The sequence below is a fragment of the Stegastes partitus genome, unplaced genomic scaffold, assembly GCF_000690725.1.
Source record: "Stegastes partitus isolate 25-593 unplaced genomic scaffold, Stegastes_partitus-1.0.2 Scaffold112, whole genome shotgun sequence".
Lineage (NCBI taxonomy): Eukaryota > Metazoa > Chordata > Actinopteri > Pomacentridae > Stegastes > Stegastes partitus.
In genome coordinates, this window is record NW_007577843.1 from 424,435 (window position 1) to 451,187 (window position 26,753).

Below are 26,753 nucleotides of genomic sequence, written 5' to 3' on the forward strand. Positions count from 1 at the left end.
ACAGGCTACACCTTATCCTACTCTTTATCACATTTAGGTGCAGTCGGCCTCTGTAATTGAGTAGGTACATGAAACGGCTCAGAGTAAACTAAGAGCAGCAGCTTACACATCAGCAGAATGAAAACAGGGATAAGTCTCACTCTCTATCCTTTCAGTTTGCCATGAGCAAAGAGGAGGGATAAAGAATAGACAGAGATCCAAAAAAGGAAGCAAAAGCAGAAGAAAGAATTATCAGAGGTGAAGGGAGGAACATGGTATACAGAGAAAAATGCAGAAAGGGAAGAAAAAAGAAAGTAGAAAGTCAAATGGAAACAAGAGAATTTGTGAGATTTGCGGGAAGATGAGACAAAGAAGAGGAGTAAATGATACAGAAGGAAGACAGGGGGTTAAAGAGGGTGTGAACAGATAAATAAAAACAGGGAGACAGCAGGATGAAAGAGAGCGTTCCTCACCAATTAGGATGGAGGCGATACTGGAGGGACCGAGGCCAAGCGGGGGGCGCTGCACCTCCTCTCTGACCATCTGAGATTCTCCACAGAGGATCTGGAGGTGGGAGGTGAAGGCGTGGCTGAGGGCAGCACTCAGCTGGGCCCAACGCATCGACTGGTCGACCAGTACTCTGCCCAGCACCACCTGGCAGCTGGTGACCCCCTTTGCTTCCTCCTCCAGGGCCTCCACCTGACACAGGGACCCTGTTTCTTTCCCACCTGAACAGTGGAGACGCACCAGGACCCGGTACGAATCTGGGGAAGGGAGAGGAGAAAAGGATGATGAGAGGGAGAAGGAAAGACAAAGAAAGGAAGGAGAAGGCGACAGAAGAAAAAGATATAATGAAGTGGTCAGATTAGATTAGATAGAACTTTATTGATCCCTTTGGTAGGGATCATCATTTGCACTATGCATAATAACATAAGAAAATTAAAAGGGTTCAGGATTTACTATTTGTGCTTTATTGTAATACTTGGAAAGCAGGTTGAAAAGCAGGTCTGTATGCTGTGCTTGTAATTTAATGTTTCTTTAGTAACTCTCTTTGAAGGATAGACTTTTGTGAGCAATTTGGGGTTCAGTGTCTCACTCAACAACATTTCAAACCAACAACACAGCAACAAAGAGGGAACATGCTCTACCACTTTCCCCCACCGCCAACTCCATCATGATTGTGCGCAGTCTTCCTGTGCAGGAAATATTGTGGGCATTGTGGATCACTTTTGGTTTTACCTTTAGACGAGCTGGTTCTGATTATCTGGCTAATATGTTGATTGCTAGCAACCTTTATGATCATCTCACTGCTTGTTTGTCTTGCCTTGTCAAAACCAATATAAAAGTACAAAAGTGGGTCCTAAGACTTTTTCCTTTAACACACTAGGCTCATCCAAACACACACACACTCACACAAGAGACCACTCACGGAGGTTTTCAAGTAGATCTTTGCAGTCGTCAGTTGCCACGTCATGAATAGTGCGATTACACTTATCCCTCCTCTCGATGTCCTGCTCCCTGTGGCTGCACAACACCTCCAGACACTCCTATACACACAAACACACATCACAAAATAATATATGATGAAAAAAGATCTTCTTGCAAAGCACAGGAGGTGTTCCCACTCTGAATAAAAACATCTGTATGCTTTGTAAAAGGATATGTTGTGCATTCTGACAGTAAGTATCAATGAGGTCTTCATTTATATTCCAGTCAGACACTCCAGTCTAGTCTGGTGTCTCTTGCAATCGTTGAAGCTGAATGGGATGTTTCCAGCCAGCAAGGTCAGCAATCCTATTAGCCTGAGACTGTGGAGACTGCCAGCACTGGACATTTGTAGAAGATATAGTGGACTAAGTACGAGCTGGGGTGCAGGTAGAAAGTCACTGCAGTGTACAGAAATACACACAGTGATGAAAACATTTTAACCTTAAAGGAGTGCTGAACAGCTGCAGGTCAGTTCTGAAAGCATGACACTTTAATTCAGGCTGTCATTTTCTGGCCTCATTGGGCAAAAAATCCACGATAACCTTTCAGCATGTTATCGTTCAAGTGGTCTGAGAGAAATTTAGACTTCTGCATCTCCTCCTTACTCTGTTTTTATGCAATGTTGTACACTGTATGTTCATCTGCACATGCACATCCCTTCAGATGGATTGAAAGTTTGATTCAATGGCACAGAATCCTGCAGGCGGAGTTGTTATTTCAGGATTGGCAGAACTGCCTACACAAGAAAGCAGCCCCAAAAATGGAAGATGAACTCATCTCACCTGAGACGCAGCCATAGCAAAAAAAGATAAAGTTTAGCTACATAAAAATCCAGATGACACGATACATTGCTGAATTGGCTGGCTGACAGTAGCTTCTGGGCCATTGTACAGCAATCACCAAGCTCCCAGTTCATGTAAAGGATTTTTATTTAAAAATATCATGCATAAACCCCACTTAAGTTCACAGGGCCATGTTAAGTCCTCCAAAAACCTTCTTAGTTATGAATTGGCTGCTGAGTTCATCGATCACTCAGGTATACAAAACCTTAAAGTCAACATACCCAGCTATGAAATAACTAATCAATAAAGCAGTTAATGTAATATTACAACCAATGAAAAGTATAAAATGTGTGTTAATATTCAATTCTCAATTCAATTTATCCTCAAAAATGTATGACTTAATAAGGTATTCCCATGAACTTAACAGAAGAGGTCTATCTAATGTGTTTTTTTGTCTGTTTACACATTTAGCAGCCACAGAGCTGCTTACACTAGCATGAATATTAAAGCTGAGTCTCTATTCACTTTATGTAGGTCCAATATTTTCGTTTGTCGTTTGGCGAATCACCAGATTGCTGAATGCTGCAAGCCAAAAATGTGAGCAAAAAGAGGCTATAAGCTGCAGGGTCTGCATGTCTTTATGTTTGCAACACTGAAAACAGACGAGTAATTCTAATTGTTTTTTTGGATTTTATTTTTACCTTGAGGCCCAGGGCAGCAGCCATGTGTGCAGCCGTCCAGCCGTCACTGTTGGCCTGGTTCAGCAGGGCAGCAGGCAGCGCCAGGGTGGAGAGGGGGTTGGAGGTCACAGTGGAGTCCCCCCGAGTTGGGTGGCAGAGGAGGAGACGTAGCGTGTCCACATGTCCTGAGCGCACGGCTGCATGTAGGGCCGTGCAGCCGTCCTGCACAGAGGTAAAGGTGAGTTTGTGTGCATACAGCTACCATTCAGTTGCAAATGACAGAATCCATTAGTGACATTAATAATTTCTAATGAAGTAGTCACAAGCTGAATTTTTGAAAGTGTAGCATTGGTCACATTTCTTCAAAATAGAACTCATGTGCGTTTGCTTTTTATGCTTCCTCTTTGAGAAAATGTAACGCAGGAATTCATTTAGAAGTCAAGAAAAGCCGAGAGCAGTCAACTTATGTATCATGGTTGGATCATCTCTGGATTTAAGATCAATCTGTCAATTATTTTCCATGCGGCGTATAAATGATCAAACTCTTCACAACTGACTATACTAGTGAAAAATGACTATTAAGTGCAGTACAGAGAACAAAATGACAAAAGTGTCTTGTTCTGAATGTCATTCAATACAATAGAATGGAAACAGAATCACTACTGATTAATATTCTGTCAGTTAATAAGGTCAGCTAATTGTTTCAGCTATAATTCATACACCTTCAAGCTCTCAAAAAATCACTTCATAGTGATTTTAAAAGAGAATCCTAGATCAGAACACTTTATGCCTCCACTCAAAGGACAAGCTATGTTCTCTGCTCCAATCGGACACTGATTACTGCAGTTCACAAAGAACAATGTGTTTTTAGGAAAAACTGCAACAACCTAAAATGGTTGTGTTTCTAGTGTGCTCACATTTTTATATCATAGTATTGTTTCATCAGTTTTTCTGCAGTTTTTCAACTTTTTAATCTCAGGATAAAAAGAAAAAAATATATAAAAGCAGGCAAAAATAAGCTGTGATTGTACCCCATATTCACACCGTACTCTTAACCCAGTTTAGAATTCCGGCTTCATGGTAAATCATTACGTTTGACCCAACACACTGGCCAACATTTTCTCTTGGCTAAAAATACCTCTGCGCTGAAGAGGTTGGATATGCTATAGAGACTCTGGCAGCTCTTTAGCTCAGCAGGGAAGCCAGGCTAAATGTAGAACAAAGCAGGTAACTAAAATAGGGGCTCATCACATGCTACCACAGCAACTAACAGGCTCCTATGGTTACCATGGAGACTCAGGAAGCCCATATATCAATGGGCTCACACCAATCAGACCCCCCAAACCCTAGAGATCCTTACATCTTTTATTTTAAGCAGGTTAAGTGTGAAGCTACAAAGACTGTTAGCAACGAGTGACAATATGTATGAAGTTAAAGGGAAAATTAGGAAATAAGGGCAACTGTGTTAGCTTTTATGAAGGAATTACATTCTGCTGAGGGTTTTCTATAAAAATGATGTAAAATCTAGAACTGTAAAGTGTGATTTAGAAAAATATAAAATTCAAATGATCATATAATCAGTATCATTGTACAAATTTAAAAGCCCAATACTCAACTAATCCAATGGAACATTAAAGGAAAGTTGCATCACTGACAACTTAATAAAAAAAGCTTGAAGTAAAAGGCTTTATAATCCTCAAAGCAATTCAAATCTGTAAACAAAAAAAATATCTAGAAATATGAAGAAGAACTTTAGACAAAAAAAATGTAAATAAAACAAAAATCCCGCAGGAAACATACAGAGCTTGTGTGATTTACTGGGGAGGACATGTTTCCATATTGCATCAAGTCAATAAAATTAAATAGCGTGATTTATAAATTGTATGCAGCACACGTTCAGCCAATGGCATATATGACAAAGAAAGACTTACCGCCGTGATGAGCGAGCGATCAGCTCCAGCGCTCAGCAGGACCTGGGCACAGTCCATCCTTCCTGCCTCACAGGCCAGGAAGAGAGAGGTCTGTCCCCCCGCCGCCACCAAGTCCACAGCAGCTCCTGCAGCCAGCAGCTCCTCCACACAGCTGGAGGGAAAAGGGCAACATACAAATTCAAAAATACAAACAAATAGACAAGTATTAGCCTATTAATGCCCAAGGAGGATGAGCTTAGTGAGACATGATGTGGCTGATAATATTTTTTTAGATTTGTATTTTAAGAACAGTAGGCAGAGGTTTGTCGAAACAGTGTTACAAGGGCGCAGCTGCGCTCTCTTACCAAAATGCCGATTGAACCCTGTGTTCACACCAGACGCGAGCAAAATCATTTGCGCGAACAATTTACACGTAAAGTTAATGTGAAGACGTGATTAGACGAGTAAACGTTCTGCGGGGCGATTGACGCGAATTTAGTGAGTTATTCGCGCGAATGACGTGATTCTCGCTGCGCTAAATGCGCGTTAAGCGCCTATCGAGTAACGCTATACCGATCCTCTCCAACAGGTAGTCAAACTGGGTCCGGATCAGCCGGAAACAGTGCTGGAAGCGGCCATCATCCAGGCACAGCTCCTGGAGAATTCCCCGAGCTGTAGTGTCTGACCTGTCTGCCATCATACAATTTTTTTCTAGAAAAACCCGGGTAGGTGAAATAAATCTTTACCTGACAGTTACTCATCATAATATGGCAGCTTACACAACTCTTTTCATTTAATATTTAAGAATGTTTTTGACTAAAATAAAAGGCAAAAATCTGAATTGAGAAAAGATACTGGACTATCACACAGCTAGCTATATCAGTTTAAGTAAGTATATGGCATATTTTGCTTTTAATAATTATTTACAGTTCTTATAGCCCATAATGCAGTACCACCTGTTCAGAGACAAGGGAAGACATCATTCAATTCTCTGCCAGTCATGAAGCAGAATTACTTTACAACCACTGAGTCACAGCCACAGAAAAGCCAGTTAGTGCCATAAAATAAACTCGCAGTGTATGTGTGCCTCTATATCAGCATGCCTTTTGGATATCCCACTCTATAAATAACGTGGTGATCAGATATTACAACACTGCACATTCCCCAGCTGGTCCTGGGCATCGTGTTTTTTGGCAAGCACACTCACTCCACTGCGACTGACACAGTCTGGCTGGAAGCTGGGGATTCATCTGGGCACTACATCAAGATCAATACGAGTGATCAGAACTGACAGTGTATGTAGTGTAGGAGCAGATGTTTCCCACATCTTTAATAATTAATACTGAGCGGTCTGGTAATGTTTGAGGAGAAGAAACTGAGAGGAAATAAAGCAGCAAACATGAATTTCCCAGTTGAAGTTTCTGAACTTGGTTTATTTTAGAAGGCAAAGCTTGTCTGAGCTTGACAGTTCATACTATGCCGCTTAAAGCCACCAGTTGAAACTGGTGTGGTGACAGTACTGAGCAGACACGCTGGTATTGCTTTTGGCACTGCAACCCAACGTGGTTACCAGCATCAGCCTAGCGGTCATATTTCACACATTGGAGCTTCCAGATGCGCTTGTGTTCCAGCAAAAAATATTTGTAATGAGTCATCGACTGACAACACACAGATTAATATTTGCTTAGATTTCAGGGAGCAGTGTGACACACTAGACAAAAAAAGAGGTTAAAGCAATACTGCGCGTGTACACAACATTTAACACTTGACTACAGGTGTCAGAGTTCTGGACAGCTGGTCAAACTAAACAAATAATCTGAAGACATGTCAGCTTGGAAACTGAAAATGGCCATTTTCACTGTTTTAACTAATCTGAAAATGTATAAACTAAATATAGTGTACAACAATAATGAGTACACGACTGTACTGTTAGCACTGTTGCCTCGCAGCAAGAGGTTGTCGGTTCATGTGGGGGAACCGGAATCTTTCTGCGTGGAGTTTGTATGTTCTCCCCATGCAGCGTGGGTTCTCTCCGGGTTCTCTGGCTTCCTCCCACACAGTCCAAAAACATGTTGAGGTTAATTGGTGATTCTAAATTGTCCGTAGGTGTGAATGTGAGTGTGCTTGGTTGTCTGTCTCTAAGTGTAGTCCTGCGATAGACTGGTGAACTGCCCAGGGTGTCCCCTGCCTTCGCCCTAAGGCGGCCGAGATAGGCTGCAGCCCCCCTGCGACCCTAGTGAGGATTAAGCAGTGTATAGATAATGGATGGATAGATGGATGGATGGATGGATGGATGGACTGTGAAATCCTAAGTTGGCAGTAGGTTGTTTTGACTTATGAAAACCAATACTTCTTAAAGACTACATTTATTTTTTATTAAAAGCACTTTGTAACATTTGTTTTGAAAAGTGCTCTATAAATAAAGTTTATTATTATAATATAAAGTTTATCATGATTACTATATTGAAAATACAGGCCTCATTGTACAAAACTCAATGCAACAAAAGTGATTTCTCCTGTAATCGCTCACATACAAGTTAACAAAACTGTGGTCACTGAAACTAAACTGAGTACACCTGTGATTTCCAATTAGACTAAGTAAGACTGACCTGTAAACGTGAGAACATTCTCAGTTTTGGATCTTTGGGCTTTGTCTGTGTGTCTGCATGGGTCCACATGGAAAATAGTTACCTGAAGAACTGAGGGGTTGAACTGTAAAGCTTTATAAAAATGGAAAACAATACAGGAAGATCAGCAACCAGCTCACGGTCTAAACAGGTGGACAAGTGCTTCAGACTCTGCACATGACTCATCAAAGAAAATCTGAGTTTCTGTAACAGCTCAAACGGTGTGAAGGACACTGCATAAAATCACACTCTGTTAAATAAGATGAAAAGAGGCCTGATGAAGACTGTGAGTACACTGTTTTGTCAGCTGATGCTCAAAAAAGATTTGTCTGGCCCAGATCGGGTACATCACATTTGACATGAACCTGTAGTCAAGACTGTCACACTTGTGTCTGACAGTGAAGCACACAAGAGGAAGTGTGATGATCCAGGGCTATAGGAGTGCAAAAAGTGTTGGAGGTGACACGTATAGATGATTCTATGAGTGTGTGTGGATATACCAAAATACTGGTTGACAAGATGACTCCCAGTTTAGCGAAAGAGAAGCATTTCCAGCATGATAACGGACCAAAACACACACTACATACTAAACAAACTATGACCTTAAGTATGTTGAATCAAATGGAACACCTATAAGGGATTTTAAAGACAACCACAACAATAAAGAACACAAGAGCAACACAACCCCTAACCCTAAGACCAGCTGACAAAAATAATGACAAAACATCTCTCCAGAAATGTTGAATTCTCCATGCGGAGGAAGATTGACTCTGCCATAAAAAATGAAGGTGGACATACATAGTATTCCAAAAGTAAAAGACAAGAGCAAATACCCTACTGTTCAACTAAGAAGGAATGCAATTATAGCAAACCTATACAATATTCACAAATTCGATATTTAAGTGACATTGCACAGGGGAGCGGATGCCTGTTATATATTGTATTTAACTAATAAATGACCAAAGTGGGGCATCCCTCGCTAGAATGTTTAAGTGCTTAGAGCCATGCGGACTCACCTGCTGTAGCCATGGGCGGCAGCGAAGTGTAAAGGAGTGAATCCATTTTCATTTGAAACATCAGCAGGCGATCCCGAAGACAGCAGCAGCTTCACACAATCTGACAGAAACAACGACAGAGAGATGGATGATAATGCAGTAGCATAAACATAATGTAAATGAATATCTAAAACAAAACAAAAAAAACCTACAAAAATATCTGTGAATAACCACAAACACGTGTACACAGCAGAGCATAGCAACCACTTCATGTGGTTGCCTTGGATACTGAAAGTAGTGTAGTAGGTATGATATTGTTGCCAAAAAAACATGAGTCAAATAATGAGAGCAGGCTTTTTATGAATCACTTGGCCATGATTATATTCCAATGTTTTTAAATATTTACTTCAATGATACAGTCTTGCCTTGTTAAGCCAAAGCTCACTCAGGGCTTCTTTCACCACTTCTGAACAATTGACTTTTTCTGTCCATTAGTCCGAAGTAAGCAAGCACCTCTTAATTTCAAAGCAACAGTGACTGTCTTGGCATCCCACTACTACATTTCCCATGAGTCTTATACACAGTGGTGGTCTTTTATATTTGTTAAAATGATGAATGCTAATTCAAATGGTTCTCTGCAGTACAATAGTACAGTACTCATTCATCTTAGAATTGAGACAGAAAACCCCATTAAAATGTTCCTGCTTTGAAAATACTGATGAAAGAAATCTTTTATGAGAAATTACAATGAAAATGGAGACCAAGTGGAACAAATGCTGAACCAGAACTGAGGCAGGACTTCAACTCTCTCTAGTGCCTGTGTATAAACAGTTTCATATATTCCACATATAAATCAAATCAAATCAAGTTTATTGTCATTTTGCTGTACATACACAGTAATACAGGCAAGATGAGAGAGCGTTTCTTCAGGATTATTCAACCAGCAAGTCTGGGATAAGACATTAAACGTTCACTCTCGCTGTCTCCTGAAGGGGCCGCTGCGTCCATGCGCGCCGCCATTCGTTGAACATGGCAAACCTCTTCAGGTCCTGGTAGGTCTTCAGGGACACAAAGACACACACAATGGTGTGACGATGGTGAAGCTGCAGATGCTGCCCAGAGCTAGCTGCCTGTCTGTCCACCCAGAATAATGTCCCCTCCAGCTGTATGTCCGTCTGGGATGTTGTCATGGAGCCATCTTTCTGTTAAAGCAAACACACAGCAGTCTTTCCACTCTCTGTGGGTTTCTCTCAGCAAACGTAGCTCGTCCAGCTTGTTGTCGAGGGGATGGACACCGGAGAGTAGGAGCGAAGGTCCTGCTGGTCTGGAGGGGTTAGCCTTTAGCTTAGCATGGATCCCGGCTCTCTTCCTCCTCCTTTGTTTACATTCGTACCGTTATAAATAAATAAACAAATACCAGCAACACAAACACTGTGCATCATATCAGGTACTATACTAAAAGAACAAGACAGCCAGTCCCAGTAGCAAGAGTCTGGTGTTCTCTTTGTTGATGGAAAGACATTAATCTGTCATGAGCTGAAGGTTTTTGGTGTTTCATGTTTATACATCGAATACTGAACCATCTACGTGTGGCTTAAACATATCAACATGTGTCTTCGGTTTTGGAAATGTACAGCTTGTATATCGAAAGAGTGAAGGAGGAGAGATAAACAGGGCTTAGACGATTACATCAAATCAGAGGAAAAAATCTTTGGTGTGTTTGTGTAGTTGTGAGAGTGTGTGTTCTCTGAGCTGCCCACCTTTAAGCCTTCAGTACAGCTGTCCTTCAGCTGCATTAGTCATGTTCATGGATCAATGCTTCTCATCTGACAACAGAGTGTAACTAAACATCTCAGCAGGGAAGCGCATCCTGATAGACCACCGTGCATGTGTGTGTGTGGGTATGGCAGGGTCTGCATGCATTAATTATTCTGTGTGTGTGATTGTATGCACGGCACCGGCATGGGTAATTTTCGGTACGTGAGTGTATCAGCTGAATGAGCATGTTGTCCGTGTTGAGGTTACAGCCCTGACATGACAGGCTCACATTCTCAGTTAATGGCAGCCAAGATAATGGGATCAACCGCAGCTCATACAATTACAGGCATTACAGCAGCACATGTAAAGTGTTTATCTGCACCAAGCCGTTGTCCTCTCACTGCATCTTCATATAGCTGCAATAGAAACCTCATCCTGGCACTGCAGTGCTTTATCTTTACTGGTTGGCACTATAAAATCAGTTGTTATCATTTGTAAGTGAAAGAAAAGGTAAAAAGTCCAGGTAAGCACACAACATGGCTATGTTTCAGTGATTTCAGGCAAACATGCAAGGCATTCTGTATGTACCTATGAATTGTGATATCTAGCCAGTATAATCCATATTTTAATTAACAGCAGTTTACATTATTACTTGCATGAATAAGGGGTCACTGGCAGTGACAAACATCACCTGACTTTGCTGTTCCCCTGACAATCTTTCAGACTGATACTACAGACTGATAAAGCCACAGTGTACCACCTGTTCAGCACCAGTCAGACTGACTGGATGTATGATGTGGGTATTAGTCTGTCATTGGCTGCTCATGTCAAACGGCTTTGTTCTCTGTTTAAAAGTTTTATGGAAACCACGTCGGGGATAAGCAAAACACTAAACGTTCACTCTTGCTGTCTCCTGAAGGATGCATGCAAATGTTCAACAATTCCACCCGCTACAATTCTAACGAAAAGTCCAAACCATCCTTAGTGTCCTTCTCATAGCTTTGCCCAAGACAACTGTGATTTGTTTAAGGAAATACAAAACAAGCCAAAATGTTTTTTCCCCCCTATAAGCAAATGATATTATGGTCCAGCCAGGCTGTCATATTCTACAGAATGGGCTGGTGAAGTGAGACGAGCTCAGCACCAACAGCAAATCAAGTCAGTCACTCTTAGAAAAAAGCAAAAGAACAACAACCAAAATATATCATCTATCATACCTAATGTGCATGACACTACATGTTTGCAAACAATTCACCTTGTGATCTTCTAGCAGTGAACATTTCACAGCTTTTGTCACGTCAATCACAATGCATGACCCAACAGATGATGTTTTATCTAATAAAATAAACTAGGCCTGTATTTTTCTTAGCTTAATCACACTCTACAATCAAACTGTATAATAGGAAAGGAAATCTTGTATTCAGCCTGACCACAACCTGAGCATTAGCATCTCATTTTCTGTTCACTTAAAGCCAACAAATGCTTAAAATCATGCTTAATTTAGCTGAAATGACCATCTCAGACCATGTTTCTGCAGAGAGTACTAGTTGCAGATGGCAGGGAGGTTTTGTGGTTAGAGTGTCTTACGACAGACATATCACAGATTTAATCTCTGGAACAACTATGTCATGTTCCCTCTGACGGTTTCCTTCACAAGACATTCAATCCTGGATCAGTCACTAAGCTGCTCTGGAACAGGGCAGCAACTCAGTGGCTAAAACAGGAAAATGTCATTTGTCAGGTCATATGGTATGCATCCATTGTGTCCAGTGTCTTGTTAATGTAAAATTTGTTTTTGCTCTTCATTTAATGGAAAGTCAATTGATCAACTGGCTCTTCCTTGGAAATACTCTGCTTTTTAAGTATTCAGTTCTACATGTTCTGGTAGATTAATCGTAGCAACTGGACTTGCTTGACTTTGTTGAAGGTCTGGGCATTCCTGGTTGCCCAGACCTGTACATCGGGGAGACAAAACAACCGCTCCACAAGCGCATGGCTCAGCACAGAAGAGCCACCTCCTCAGGACAGGCCTCAGCAGTCCACCTGCATCTCAAGGACAAAGGACACTCATTCGAAGACAACAACGTACAGATTTTGGCCAGGGAGGACAGATGGTTTGAGTGAGGGGTAAAAGAAGCCATCTATGTCAAACTGGAAAGACCATCCCTCAACAGAGGCAGAGGTCTGAGGCATCACCTCTCATCGGTTTACAATTCAGTCCTAAGATCTCTCCCCAGGAAGATGAAACCGCATTCACACCTAGCCACAAAATACCCTAACGAACCCCTTTGTGGCAGGGGGAGTACCAATGACTCACATAACGAGCAGGAGGAGTAACAAATCTCCAACTGAAACAAAACTCAGGAGTTAATGGCTCCTTCGGATGTACACTATATTGCCAAAAGTATTCACTCACCCACCCAAATAATCGAAATCATATGTTCCAATCACTTCCATGGCCACAGGTGTATAAAATCAAGCACCAAGGCATGCAGAATGTTTCTACACACATTTGTGAAAGAATGGGTCGCTCTCAGGAGCTCAGTGAATTCCAGCGTGGTACTGTGACAGGATGCCACCTGTGCAACAAGTCCAGTCGTGAAATTTCCTCGCTCCTAAATATTCCACAGTCATCTGTCAGTAGTATTATAACAAAGTGGAAGTGATTGGGAATGACAGCAACTCACCCACAAGTGGTAGGCCACATAAACTGACAGAGCGGGGTCGGCGGATGCTGAGGCACATAGAGAGCAGAGGTCGCCAACTTTCTGCAGAGTCAATCGCTACAGACCTCCAAACTTCATGTGGCCTTCAAAGTAGCTCAAGAACAGCGTGTAGAAAGCTTCATGGAACGGGTTTCCATGCTAGAACAGCTGCATCCAAGCCATACATCACCAAATGCAATGCAAAACGTCGGATGCAGTGTTGGAAAGCACGCCGCCACTGGACTCTAGAGCGGTAGAGACACATTCTCTGGAGTGATGAATCATGCTTCTCCATCTGGAAATCTGATGGACGAGTCTGGGTTTGGCAGCTGCCAGGAGAACAACACTGGCCTGCATTGTGCCAAGTGTAAAGTTTGGTGGAGGGGGGATTATGGTGTGGGGTTGTTTATCAGGAGCTGGGCTTGGCCCCTTAGGTCCAGTGAAAGGAACTCTGAATGCTTCAGCATACCAAAAGATTTTGGACAATTCCATGCTACCAACTTTGTGGGAACAGTTTGGAGCTGGCCCCTTCCTCTTCCAGCATGAAGGTGCACCAGTACACAAACAAGGTCCATAAAGACAAGGATGAGAGAGTTTGGTGTGGAAGAACTTGACTGGCCTGCACAGAGTCCTGACCTCAACCTGATAGAACACGTTTGGGATGAATTAGAGCTGAGACTGAGAGCCAGGCCTTCTCGTCCAACATCACTGTGACCTCACAAATGCACTTCTGGAAAAATGGTCAAAAATTCCCATAAACACACTCCTAAACCTTGTGGACAGCCTTCCCAGAAGAGTTGAAGCTGTTATAACTGCAAAGGGTGGACCAACGTCATATTGAACCCTATGGATTAAGAATGGGAAGTCACTTAAGCTCATATGCAAGTCAAGGCAGGTGAGCAAATAATTTTGGCAACATAGTGCAAGTATGTGGAACTCCCAACTAGTCAGTCAGAACTAATGAAGCCTCTTGGATGAGAGGTGAAACATCTTCAACAAACCAGTTGCTACGATTAATCTACCAGAAAAACCATGACTTGGATGACTGAGAATCTTCACAGTCAGTCCTACATGGTTCCAGTTTAGGGCTTTTTTAAAAATGCAACTCTGTGATGGCAGGTGTATTTACAGCAGGTAATTCAACCTCTAGGGTCTTTATAGAGTTTGCGCAGTTTAGTTCCATCTAATGACACCTATGATGGCAACCATTTGTGTCTGTGAAAACCCGTATCTCGCACCAACTGAACAACTGATGATGTAGAAGTTACTTGAAATGTAACAAGAAAAAAAAAGATAAAACAAATATGTAAAACATGGCAAAGACAAATAAGAAGTACCATTCAAAACAGTCTTCCTCTGTTTTCCTTTAATGTAAAGCAAAAAGAAAATGTAGATGTTGGTATGTGTATGGATTTAAAATTTTATTCAATGATAGGTAGACTGACTTTATAATAATGATTACAATGACCCTGTGTGTCACTGTTTTTAGCCATGCTTACTGAACAATTGATCCTGTGTGAACCTTTTGTTTGTACTTCAGTGTATCACCTTTGGTTTATTAATCAATGTGAATCAATAAGTCTATGGGTGTTCTTTGAACACTATCCTTTAAAAATCAATCAACCAGCCAACCACTGACCGAAACCACAGATTGAGTTTATATTCCCAATGGGCAAACCTTTAATTCATTTAATTTCTGTAGGCCTGAAGTTATATTTAAAGATACAGAGTCTAAAAATACCACAATCAGTCAAAGGAAAATCCAAATATTGATGTATTGATGAATCCAATTTCACTGACCTGTGTGTCCGTTCTGAGCAGCAGCAAACAAGGCAGAGGTTTGGTTGAGGTTGAGGTGGAGGTCTTGGTCAAGATGATCGAGCTTGTTCTCCATGGCGGTGGTAGAGGTGATGTTGGTGGTAGAGGTTGTGTTGGTGGACGTGGTGGTGGTAGTGATGGTGGTCGGGTCTGGTTGGTTAAGCAGCATTGACAATAAAGTGACATTTCCCTGGGAAGCAGCTTGGAGGAGCAGGGGGAGCCCGCCGTCCAGGGCAGCAGGCCCACCACCGCTTAGAGAGGAGACTACGGAGGGACACCAGCCTGCAGGGGAAGGAGGAGCAGGAGCAGCACAGGTTAAACTAGGAGGAGGAAGAGCAGGAGGCAAAGGAAGCGACTAGAAGTGCTGAAAGTCGGAGAGCAAGGGTGTAAGAAGGTGGAAGGGAAGGAGAGCACATCTGAGTTTCACACATTCAGTAGTACAGACTCTTTTGTCAGAGCAGCAGCTATGAGCAAAGTGTGGGAATGAAGCAGTTCAACAGTTCTGAGCTAGAAATAGAAGCAGTGCTTGTATTAAATCAGCATTACCAGGCCAAGCTCTCTAGCTAAGATATCTTTATTGTAGGTTTTATAAATACCAAAAATAGGGTGATTTTAAAGAAATGTAAATAAAATGAATGAAAGATACCCACATTAATTTGTATTGATTCATTTCAATTTGTAATTGAGTCTTGGCTTAGAGTTGCTTAATCAATGGAAACATCCTGTAGCTAAAGAGGTGACGACACACAATAGTCTAGTATGTAAAGAAAGATTTTTGAAAACTTAGACATCGAAGTAAAGCCCAAAGTGTCAAAGAAAGAGTCAAAAATGTTAACTAACTAGTAAAGAAGCACTTTGTTAGCCAACTCCAATAAAACCCTCAAGTCAAACTGAAATGTATAAAACTATAAATTGCAACTACTTGTGGGCAACTCCTCACTTTGACACTTATTATGACAGCTATTATTTTTCAAAGACAGCAGAATATCCACTGAGCACACAAGCTTCATGCTACTGAGGCTAGCTCTAGCTTGTTGGACATTAGCTAGCTGAGCTAACTGAAGAAACCTGTCAGCTGCTACAGGCTGAAGACCTTTCACACTCGCTTTGATGTAAATTCAATATTGCAGCCTCCATAGGTGTATAATTTTAAATGACTTATCTTCCACCAAGAAATTGACTCGACTGAACATCAAAGAGTGTGTGTCTAGACTTGCTTACTGCTCGGTTAGTCAGCAGAGCGCCACAGAAATCCAACATTAACTCTTTAAAAGAAGGCATCCATTTAGCCTGTTTCTCAAACTGGTTCCAACAAAACTCCCATGTGATGTTTTGTTATGCTATGAATCAGTATGATTATGGGAGAATTAGAGGAGACACAGGCAAAAAGGTAAAGTGACATACTGAGGATTTGGATTCGGCTTCAGCAGGAAACTACCGTTTAAAGACGACACTTCACTCACACTCAACGTGAGATTATCTCCTCCTGCAGATTTGCTGCTAGATAAATTTATTTAACCAAACTCTAACACCTACAATACAGCTCGTTACCTTCTGTTTCGACCTCCTAAAACTCATGATTGCCCTGAAATATCTTTCAAATATAGAAAAGCATTTGAATTTAAGATTCTGCTGCTTATAACGTTCAACTAGAAGTTCAAACCTATAATGCCACGTTGTTGATGTGTGACTATTAAACCAAAGTATCTCTCTCAGGTATCTTTGGACACTTGAATTTCAAATGAATCTCAGCTTAAACAATGCTTTGCTGCATAACACAAGGTTATAAAGTCCAATCTATTGGGGGACTTCAGAGTTTAGGAAGTGGTAAAATTTGTTAATGTGAACTTTTTTTTCCTTGTCTGGAAAACACAACTTAAATTCCAAACCTGGAGCAAAGGTTTCTCAGGCTACAGATATCCTCTAAATCATGTCTGTAATTTAATCAGTTGGGGAAGCATGCTGCAGCCTGGACAAAGGAGCCTGACATCACATCAGATTAATACAGAGGCAAGATTGATAGATAGCATTCATCTTTGAGTACAATCAGTCACCCGCAGCATTCACATAGTGGACAAGTACAAGTACACACACCATTTAGGGGGACACTAAAATTATACAGGATTATTTTAAAATGATTAAGCACAACAAACAGATAAAGTAAAGAAAAGAAAAAGGATCTCATTACTAAACAACTGTGCTACAACTACTACCTAAAGGTTTGGACCTATGAAGAGGCAACAACACTTTTAAGCATTTTTCCCTGTGAAGGTTAAAACTAGCTAGCATGGGGGCATTATTGTAGCAAAACTATTTGTCATTGCGAATGGAGAGTTGTCTGTCCGTATCTCAATCTGTGTGTCTGAAGTGAGATTTGTCAATGTGTAAAAGAAGTCGTCAATGCGAACCAGAATTTGTCTGTCTGTAACTAGGTATTCAAATGCGTAAAAAGTCTGCTCATCTGTCTTCAAATTTGTACATGTAGTAAGAGTTGTCAATATGTACAAACGTTGTCAATGTGTACAGAGGTATTCATAGTTGTAAAGTGTACGCATTCAAATACAAATGCTGAAAATACAGACAAATCACCAGTTACGAGTCGAGTGGTTTCACCATTCTTTTCACACATGACTTTTGCTACACTTCCAAACACTGTTAAACTGAAGAGTATCTGAAAATCAGGGTTTCTGTGTCCTGAGCTCAGGCTCACAGGATCATCCATTGTGGCTGCTACCGGTCTGCTGCTCTGTACCTCAGTAGTTATCAGGCAGCGCTGTGCATCAGAGTCTTTGAGTGTACGCGACACAACAAAAGAATCCCGACAGGTATATGTAAACAAGCAAACTCTTCAGTGCTAGTGCTACTTCATGAAAGTTTTTGCTCAGTGACCCATAAGCTCAGCAGATGTAACTTGTTCACTCATACCTGTAATATTCTATTTTTAGAAGGCTCAACAATTGCCTCACGAACTACACAAACTGTAAAAAATAATAACGTGAATTCACTGTGTCTGGTCGGGATTCCATCGTTTTCTGCATCCTGCCTCACAATGTCACCGATATCAGACTCTGATGCACAGTGCTGCCTGATAACTACTGAGGTAGAGCGCAGCAGAGCAGTAGCAGCCACAATGGACAATCCTGTGAGCCTGAGCTCAGGACACAGAGACCCTGATTTTCAGTTACTCTTAAGTCTCAGATTCTCTCAGGGCAGAAGTGTAGCAAAAGCCATGTGTAAAAAGATAGCCAATGGTGAATCCGCTCGACTTGTAACGGGTGATTTGTCTGTATTTTCAGCACTTGTATTCGAATGTATACACTTTGCAACTACGAATACCTCTGTACATACTGACAATTCTTTGTACACATTGACAACGTTTATACATATTGACAACTCTTACTACATGTACAAATTTTAAGACAGATGAGCAGATTTTTTACACATTTGAATACCTAATTACAGACAGACAAATTCCGGTTCGCATTGACAACTTCTTTTCCACACTGACAAATCTCACTTCGGACACACAGACTGAGATACGGACAGACAACTCTCCATTCACATTGACAAATAGTGCCCCCATAGCTAGAGAAGAACAGAGAAGGAATTTCCTTGCTGAACTTCATCTCATAGACAAGAAGAATGAGAGTTTTTAAAAAAAAAAAAAAAAACAAGAGTAAGAAAAAAGCACAGTGAATCTAAAGGACAGGATTACGGCAGGTTACATTTTCTGTCTGTGGTTGTGGTGGGGAATAGGTAGAGTAAGCAAAAAGGCTACAAAAACATATCTGGCTGCTGACAGGTGAGTTCACTGCCTGGCTTCAAATTGTGATAAATACATCTGAGAGGTTGCAGAATTTCCTCCACACCACTCCAAAGTTTTATCAGATTTGCAACTCTGAGATGTTGCAGTCAAATACAAGGGTTTGGGAAAGGCTGGCAACACTGCTGCTAACACTGTTTGTGTGTGCAGTAACAAAGACATCCTTATGTTCGTCTTACACACACTTACATATAAATTTTTAAACGTCAGCAAATACGTCTTAGAGGGCAACAACTTCGGTCATCCTTCTGTGGCCTATTTTCTATTGCCGCATCAGCAGATCTGATCAGTAGATCTTGTAATTTTTCTAGATGAGAACTGATATGACTAGAAAAACGTGGTCAAGTTTTTCAGTAGATTGCCATACTCTTAATAATTTGTTTTGGATGCCATGTTATGTCTTTTATTTTTGGCAAACACTTGAATGAATAGAGAGAGAAGCTATAAAATTATAAATCATGACACATCTACATGCAAAGAACACAACTTTCAAAAGTGCAAACATATTCTGGTTCATTTCACTGGTATATTTAAGGACAATTCCAGTGTACTATAACTTGGGTCTAGTTTTTTTAGCTTTTGTCACCATTTCTTTTAGAAATGATACCTGGGATCATTATTGATATTACTAAAAAGATCAAATCTATCAACAGACATTAGCAATCAGCCAGACAGGGCTTAAATATAGAAATAATGGCATAAACTACTGAAATAACACCCAGGTTGTAATAAACTGGATTTATCTTTAATCACACTACACAGTGCCATCAATCATAAAAAGCAAAGCACATTACAAGGTGAATATAAATGCAAACGTCATATCAAAAAGAATAAATTACATACAGAGTGTCGTGAGTGACGGACGGTCAGTGGAACGAGTTAATGGAAGCGAAAACAGGACGGAGTGCAGGAAGTGGAAGAGTGGGCATGGCATGCTACTGGAGGATGGAAAAGGGGAAGGAAAGGAGAGAGCAGCCTCTGGCATCAGCTTCAGAGAGGATAGGGGTTACTGGTAGGAAGTAATCAATCTGAATACACAAGAGCACCAGGGGGCTCTGGTCTGCCTCAGTTCAGCCTGAAAGTCAGTTCACCCTGAAATTCTCCTTCTGCTAACATCTAGTCTCTGAACAACAGTCTGGCACATGATAATGACATGTTGTCAATGTCCGCTGTTGACAGTAGTACTGTCATAACTAACTTGAAAACATGGGAGACGAAAGGTTCCCAGAGGGAGGACATATTAAGGACAGAGAAAGAGAGTTGAGTAGAGTGAGAATGCAGTGAGCGAAATCAGATCTTGCAAGGTAATTTAGGGATGAGGGACAGAGTCAGTGACATAAACTGAACTGACCCATGTGCTATTCTGATTTGCATTCCTGCGGTTAGACTAGTTTCCCTGTGACCTGACCACTATGCTATGCTAAGCCAGGCTAGCACCTTGGAAAGACAGTCAAAGAAAAGAGGCAGTAGGGAGAACTGGAGGGAGATGGAGTATGGAGGAGCCCCTTTACCTGATGCTGTTGCCAGCAGGCTGCCTGCTGAAGCACAGGGACTACGGGAGGATGGAGCACTAACGGAGGAGGAGGTGGAGGGGGGGTTTATGGAGGAGGGGCTACTGACAGTGGTGGCAGGGCTGATGACTGGGGGAGAATCTGCACATGCTGCTGCTGGCTGCCGCTGAGGGCTCCGGCCAGGCCCCGGCGAGCGGGAGGGGGGGCAGGCACCCACCTGAGAGGCCGTCAGGGCTGGGACCAGGTCCAGGGCGGGTTTGGGCGGCAGCTGGGGTGTGGCTGGTTTTAGCCCAGCCCCAGAGGAGCGGCTGCTGTCCCCCACCACCTTGATGGGTGGATGAGGAGGAGAGGGGGTCTGGGAAAGACCTGGCTTTTTGGGAGGTATAGGGGGAGGGTTTCCCCGATCGATCCTGGCCACCGTGGGCGACTTGATGCCAATGGGATGGCTCAGGCGGCCAGGAAAAGGGCCTCCTTCTGAGGCAGAGTGGGGCAGGCCTGGACGCAGGGGTCCAGCACCTCCAGCAGGAGGGCTGGTGAAGCGTGAGAGGACCTGTGTGACGGTGTGACGGGCTTGCTGCTTGGCAGCAAAGTTGTCACGGTTGGTAGGGGAGAGGTCACGAGCTGGAGGACTCTGGGACGCCGTGCCATTTTGGTCCTGTTCCTGGAACTTGTAGCGAGCCGCCTGGACACGTGGACTGACCCCGCTGGGTAAGCCGTGGGGGGCTTGGCCTTCTGAGCCATTTTCTGTCTGTGTCAGTCCTCCTGAGCTGCTGTGGACGATCCCCCGGCCAGCCGTCTTTGGCAGGCTCAGGCCCACGTAGTTGGCAGGGGTTGGTTTGACAGGTATAGTAAGGGGGGTCTTCTTGGGACCCTCCGCCTCAGTGGGGGGCAGGTCCGTTTGGCAAGACGCTGTTCGTGAGCTGATGGGCTCTGTGGCTACAGAAACAGACGTCAGAGCTTTAGGTGTGGGTGGTGTACTGGTGGCAGTAGCAGGTTCTGCTCCAGTAGCAGCAGGCAGAGCAACTGCAGCGCCATCCTTTCCATCACCCCGTTCAGTCCTGAGCTGCTCCACCTGCTGCCGCAGACTATGACTCTCGGTCTCCTCACGGCCCAGCCTGGCACGCAGCTGTTCGCGCTCTGTGTCAAACTCTGACAGCTGCTTTTCCATCTTGGCCTCCATCTGTTGGCTGTGCTGCCGCTCAGTGCTCAGCTCCTCCTGCAGTCGGCCAGAGGTGCGACTCTCCTCATCCAGGCGGGCCTGGAGCTCGTCAAAGCGCTGGGACTCCTCTACCACCCGTGTGGCGAGCTGCTTGCACTCACGCACCAACATCATGACAATGTGCTTGTTCTTCTCGCGCTCATCCTTCAGCTGCGCTGTCAGCTTGCGGTGCTCCTGCTCCAGACTTTGGAGCTGCAGCTTCTCCATCTCCAGCTAGAAAAAAATACACAAAGTCAGGATACAGTAGGATACATAAATGCAGAATTCCACACCATGTCAAAACATCACAGTTGAATTTTAGACACCAAATAGTTAGTTTTGGAAGATCTACACAGTCTTTATATAATACTGAAACATCAGTGAAAGTTAATGATTAACAACTATCACAATCAATTGATTACTTTTGAGTCATTTCATCCCTTCTCTCAGACATTTCATATTATCAACCATAAACTGAAAATAAATAAAAAGTGTAACTGACAATAAAACTATCAGCTACAGCTTTAGCATTAAATGTGAACACAGCACGCATTTTATTTGGTACAGAACCAACAAATAACACGCGTGTCACTGACACAAACTGTCATCTTTTCCCCCCCTTTTTAACATAAATCATCTGCAATCAATCATACCTCCACTCAGACTACAGACTGTACATACTGTCCAAGCTGCATGAACATCACACGTATGTCAAACATTAAATATCTCTCACAGACGGTCTTCACATATATCAGTTGCAACCGTCATACCACCTGTTTTACCGGCACCACATCTGTGACGTATTGCTAATCTTAGACGGCATCACATGCGTCCTGAATCATCCATCCCCTGAATACCACTGTAAACTTTGGGTACAAACACAATATTTCAATTTAGTCTGTAATTGAGTATTAGATAGAAAAGGTAATTGCTTGCATTCAGAGGTAATGTAACCCTCCAAATTTGAATGCTGAGTCATTTGGTAGTCACAACACTAAAATGAGTTGGAATAGTTTTCTCAAGGAGAGAATAGACAAGCCAGACTAATCAAATCAGCCAGACAAAATAACTCAACTAAATGGAAAGGCAAGCTGGATGGATAAGCACATATTTACACAAATAGACACTTTATTAATCCACAGCACAGCTTGGAGAAAGAGTCTAATTTATGTGTTCAGAGAGACACAGTGTCTCGTCTCTGCATACGGTTAAATTTCAATGACTTGTCAAAGCCCTGGTCTCTATATCTGGAGCATCGCTGCTATTGTTAGCTCAGAGTCGGCTTCACAGAGGGTAACAGGGCTTAACCGGGGCTCTCCACCCAATTGCCAAGACCCCATTGCTCTAACAAGCGTCAGACAATAGAGTCGACACCCTGTAACCCCTGTCCCTAAACGAGACTCCCTCCCCTGTTCCAAACTATCAGGGCGAGCATATCACTACCAGCTGATGCTGAGGAGGAGCGTGAGGTTTATTAGCAAGAGGGAGCACTGAGGGAACACCAGTTGTTACTCAAAAGGAGGTGCTGTGACTAGCTGCTAATTGGGTGAGGATTATGTCTGTTGTAAGTCAGCCTAATGCCTCGGAAGAACAAATTTAGGGATGCTATAAAGGTGCTGACACACTGGGCAGTGTAGACTGAAACCAGGCAGGATTAAGACAAGTTTATAATATATATGGCAATTATGTTTAGAAAACACCATCAGTGGTGACACTATGCGCTGATGGAAAAGCTTCTGAAAGTCTTTCAATGTCTTTTCAATGTCCTGCCTACAGCAATATGGGATTGGCTACATATCACTGGTGAAACCCTATCAATATTAAAGGCACAGACAGGCCACCAAAGAGCGCATTCGCAGTCAGAGTACCATCTGTTTTACTTTCAATTGGACCAAAAAAATACAAAATGAACACCATGCTGTATTCACAAAGTCATGGTTGAGACCATTGACTCTTTAGGATGATGACTGAACTAACAGATCAAGTGAGAGGTAGGGCCACTTCTGTTTTCTGACTGATGTAATCGCAAGAAAAGATCAGTCTTAAGAAAAACAGATAAGGGCGTGTCAGCATCATGTGATACCAGCACTGCCACTTTTTCTGCTATTGCACATATTCAACCGTCGTAATCAACAGTGATAAAGTTTTAACTGACAGGTTTCCTGCCACCACATGTTGCTAGCAATTAAATGATGAAAACCAACTAAAGACTTTTCAAAGCTGTTTGGCTAGTAAATAAAGCATAATGGTGAGTTAAGCGTACAGCCTCCAAGTCCACTTAACCATCTAAATACTGTAAACAGGTTCCAAATAACGATTATCGGTCTCCTAGATTACTAATAATCTGTATCAGCCCTGAATAAACTATAATGGTCAGCCCCTAGTGTCCAGTGACGCAGAGTTTATAACATCTTTGCTCAGACTTAATATAAATCTTTGCTCAGACTTAAAAGCTCATTCTACTATCACCCACAGAGTGAAATAATAATGGCATTAAAGTGGAATTCATTTCTGTAGAGATACCTTGGAGGCACCTCAAGTAGAACCAGTGCTCCCTGGACCTGAGATAGCCCACTGCTAAATGAAATATTTAATAAAGCTTACAAGTACAATTTTTCTATAAAGGCCTATCCTTATACCCAAGGTATCTGCTGGCATCACAGCAGAATGAAGCAGCCTATTCAGCTACTGTGGAGAGTTGGGGATGAGAGAAGAACAAAGGAAGAGGCCTGTGGACTATTTTAAGAAAAAGGAATTTCTGCACCAGTGGTTATGACCTTGCTTCCAAATTCCAACATTTTGGCAGCGTGTTTACCATCAAAAACTGACAACTACAGTGTTTGTCCATCACCGCCAGGGTTGTCACTGGAGTGGTGAAGTGGGGGGTGGGGGGGGACCCTCTCCAACTTCTCTACTGATTCATGGAGAATATAAGGGACGTGGGGGTGTCTTTATTATGCCTGCAAGTCGATTCAGAGTGTGTTACGTACAACTGCCTGCCTGCATTCAGCTTGCCTAAGTCCTCATGGATAATTCAACAGCTTACTCACAGGAGAACGACAAGAGTGGATAGAGGGGATAAAGATAGCACGGACAAACCGGGTGAAATTCACTCTACCCAGCAACCAAGAGATCCCTCTGAATACACTGAGCTTGTGTCTTTTAGCAGTGTTGACTTGCTGTTGTCACTGGACATTTTAAAAGTTCACCTGAAACTATTTATCCCAGCCTGACAGGTTCATAATGCGATGTTGACGGTTTGGGTACAACTGTGCAATCAGTGGTGACGTGGTGATTTACTCTGTGCTGAAGCAGGTTGTTTTGTGGTGGTTGCCCCTACATTTATGCATGTTTTTAGAGTCAAATGAAGCAAAACCACTCAAGGTCAGTCACATAGCTATGTTTGTGATCAGTGCTGAGAGTGGCTTCTCTGAAGGAGTGGCTGCTCTTGGACTTTCTGGGTCAAACTGGATCGTATTCAACTAAGCCTCCGCATTGGAATCGCACTGAAAATGACAAATCTTAGTCAAGTAGCAGAAATATCAACTTTCTGACACCTCCAACTCTCCCTGCAAGTATCCTATTGTGTTGCTATTATAGCATGAACTTACACAAAATTTTAAAAAATCTTGGTGTGGACACATTCTCTCTGACAAACAGTAGGTGGACACTGTTAAATCAGACCTCAAGGCGCAGTAAATATTATGCCTCCATTCTGGTGGAACAAAAGCACAACATATAGGGTATGACTTAATGTGTTTCTTTTTTTAGCTCATATTTACTCAAAGTGGTTTTAAATGCCATTCTATTGAATTCCTTCTTCTGTGTCTGTAAGGTAAAAATTTTGGTACATTTAGTTTGAAATATAGCCGTTTGCTACAAAACAAAAGCTGAGGTAGGCAATATTTTTGTTGTTGCTATTTTTGCATCACTGGGTGAAAACTTTCACCATATTGAAGTTCAAATAGTCTGGGAGGAAACTAGACCTTTGCGCTTTCACCTGGCTGTTTTCAGTTTAGCTTGTGATGGGAGATTTCAGCCAATCACAGGGCTTTTTAGCCAGAGCAGGTGAGAGAGTATAAATAGCAACAAAGTTGGCAAGAGCACAGCATGTACTGACATAGCAAGTCCAACAGCAAACTTTTGCTTGGAGGAATGGGCTTTGAAGTCACAAATGAATGTTGACTTTTAGCTTAAAGTTCATGCTCCCGTGTTGGGAAGGACTTAGAACGCAAGAGGGAGCGTGAGGAGCTGCAGGAGGAGCCCTGTGTATTTTCAGATTCTGATGGGTTTTGTTTTGTTTTCCAGAATTCTGCCTACTGCAGCTTTAATTTGAGTGGGTTGATGTCTGTATTGGAAGAACTATGTGTGAGATAAAGCCTGTGCATAGGGCCCAGTTACACAGGTTCAAAAGACACCTGGCTGTCCATGTTTAATGGTGGCATTTCAAACATAAACTGTCGTCTTCAGACAAAGAGACATACAGATGTACTACCTACAAGTACAAACTAGGATGGATCACCTGTGTCTCTATAGTCCTTTGTCTAAAGAAGAGCATTTATGCTCAATATATCCGCATGAGTTTTCAATTTAATTAATGTTTTTTTTAAAGAATTTATACTTGAAATCAAAGGGTTTAAATAAAACAGGTTGGACTTGTCAATCTAAGGAGGTTCCAGTCATTGACATGTCATCAACATTATAAAAAAGACCAGAAAATGTCTACGAGTATTTTGTGTGCCATTTGTTTAAGTATTATCAGTATCTGTACACACTGCTTCAAAGTGGATCATATGTTTTCTGGTCAAAATATGTCGAGAAAGTCAACAATTTTCACATATGGTTGTACATTCTCATTTTAAGGATAGAAGAAAACACACAACCACAATCTATTTGACCATCTTTCCTGTCAAAACAGCCAACTCCTACCTCTCCTTTCCTTCCACTCCTTCCTCCATCCATACCTCCCCTCCATCTATGACTGTGTGTGTGGTTACAAGGCTCCATTTGGCTCAAAACTATATCATCTGTTATTATAACAAGAGTTCAAGGACAGGACAAACATATTCAGCCAGTATTTTCTTTATTACTTACACATTTATTTTGCCAGCCTTATATCCAAACACTTTCACACATCCATATCCACACACAGGAGAAAGCGTAACAGAGAGAGAAAGAGAGAGGAAATGGGACAGAGCCATAGCAGACATCTGGCTGCCCAGTTAATCAAGGCCACATAATCCTAAAGAGACCTGGAACAAACACACACTCGGATACACCAGTGTTTCCTCTACATTCATTTAGAAGTGGCGGGCCGCCATTCTTAAATCCTAGCCGCCACTCCTTCAAATTTCTTTCTTTTTTTTTTTTATACATATAGGTATCTTAAGTTGATTGGGCCCGGGGCCAACTCAGTGTCGCTCACGTGACTAAACTAACTGATAGCATTAAGCTAACATCTACACGCCATGATGGAACT

General features: G+C 42.2%; 1 protein-coding gene across 1 annotated transcript in view; it reads right to left on the minus strand.

The window, feature by feature from the left end:
• cttnbp2 (cortactin binding protein 2) overlaps positions 1-26,753 on the minus strand; it is a 117,709-nt gene that overhangs the window by 24,437 nt on the left and 66,519 nt on the right. The window contains exons 4-10 of the mRNA XM_008277987.1: positions 20,077-21,508; positions 14,725-15,024; positions 8,483-8,582; positions 4,861-5,011; positions 2,951-3,151; positions 1,409-1,526; positions 453-743 (exon numbers count right to left, since the gene is read on the minus strand). Coding sequence (XP_008276209.1) covers positions 453-743; positions 1,409-1,526; positions 2,951-3,151; positions 4,861-5,011; positions 8,483-8,582; positions 14,725-15,024; positions 20,077-21,508 — 2,593 coding nt within the window. The remainder of the gene's footprint in view (positions 1-452; positions 744-1,408; positions 1,527-2,950; positions 3,152-4,860; positions 5,012-8,482; positions 8,583-14,724; positions 15,025-20,076; positions 21,509-26,753) is intronic.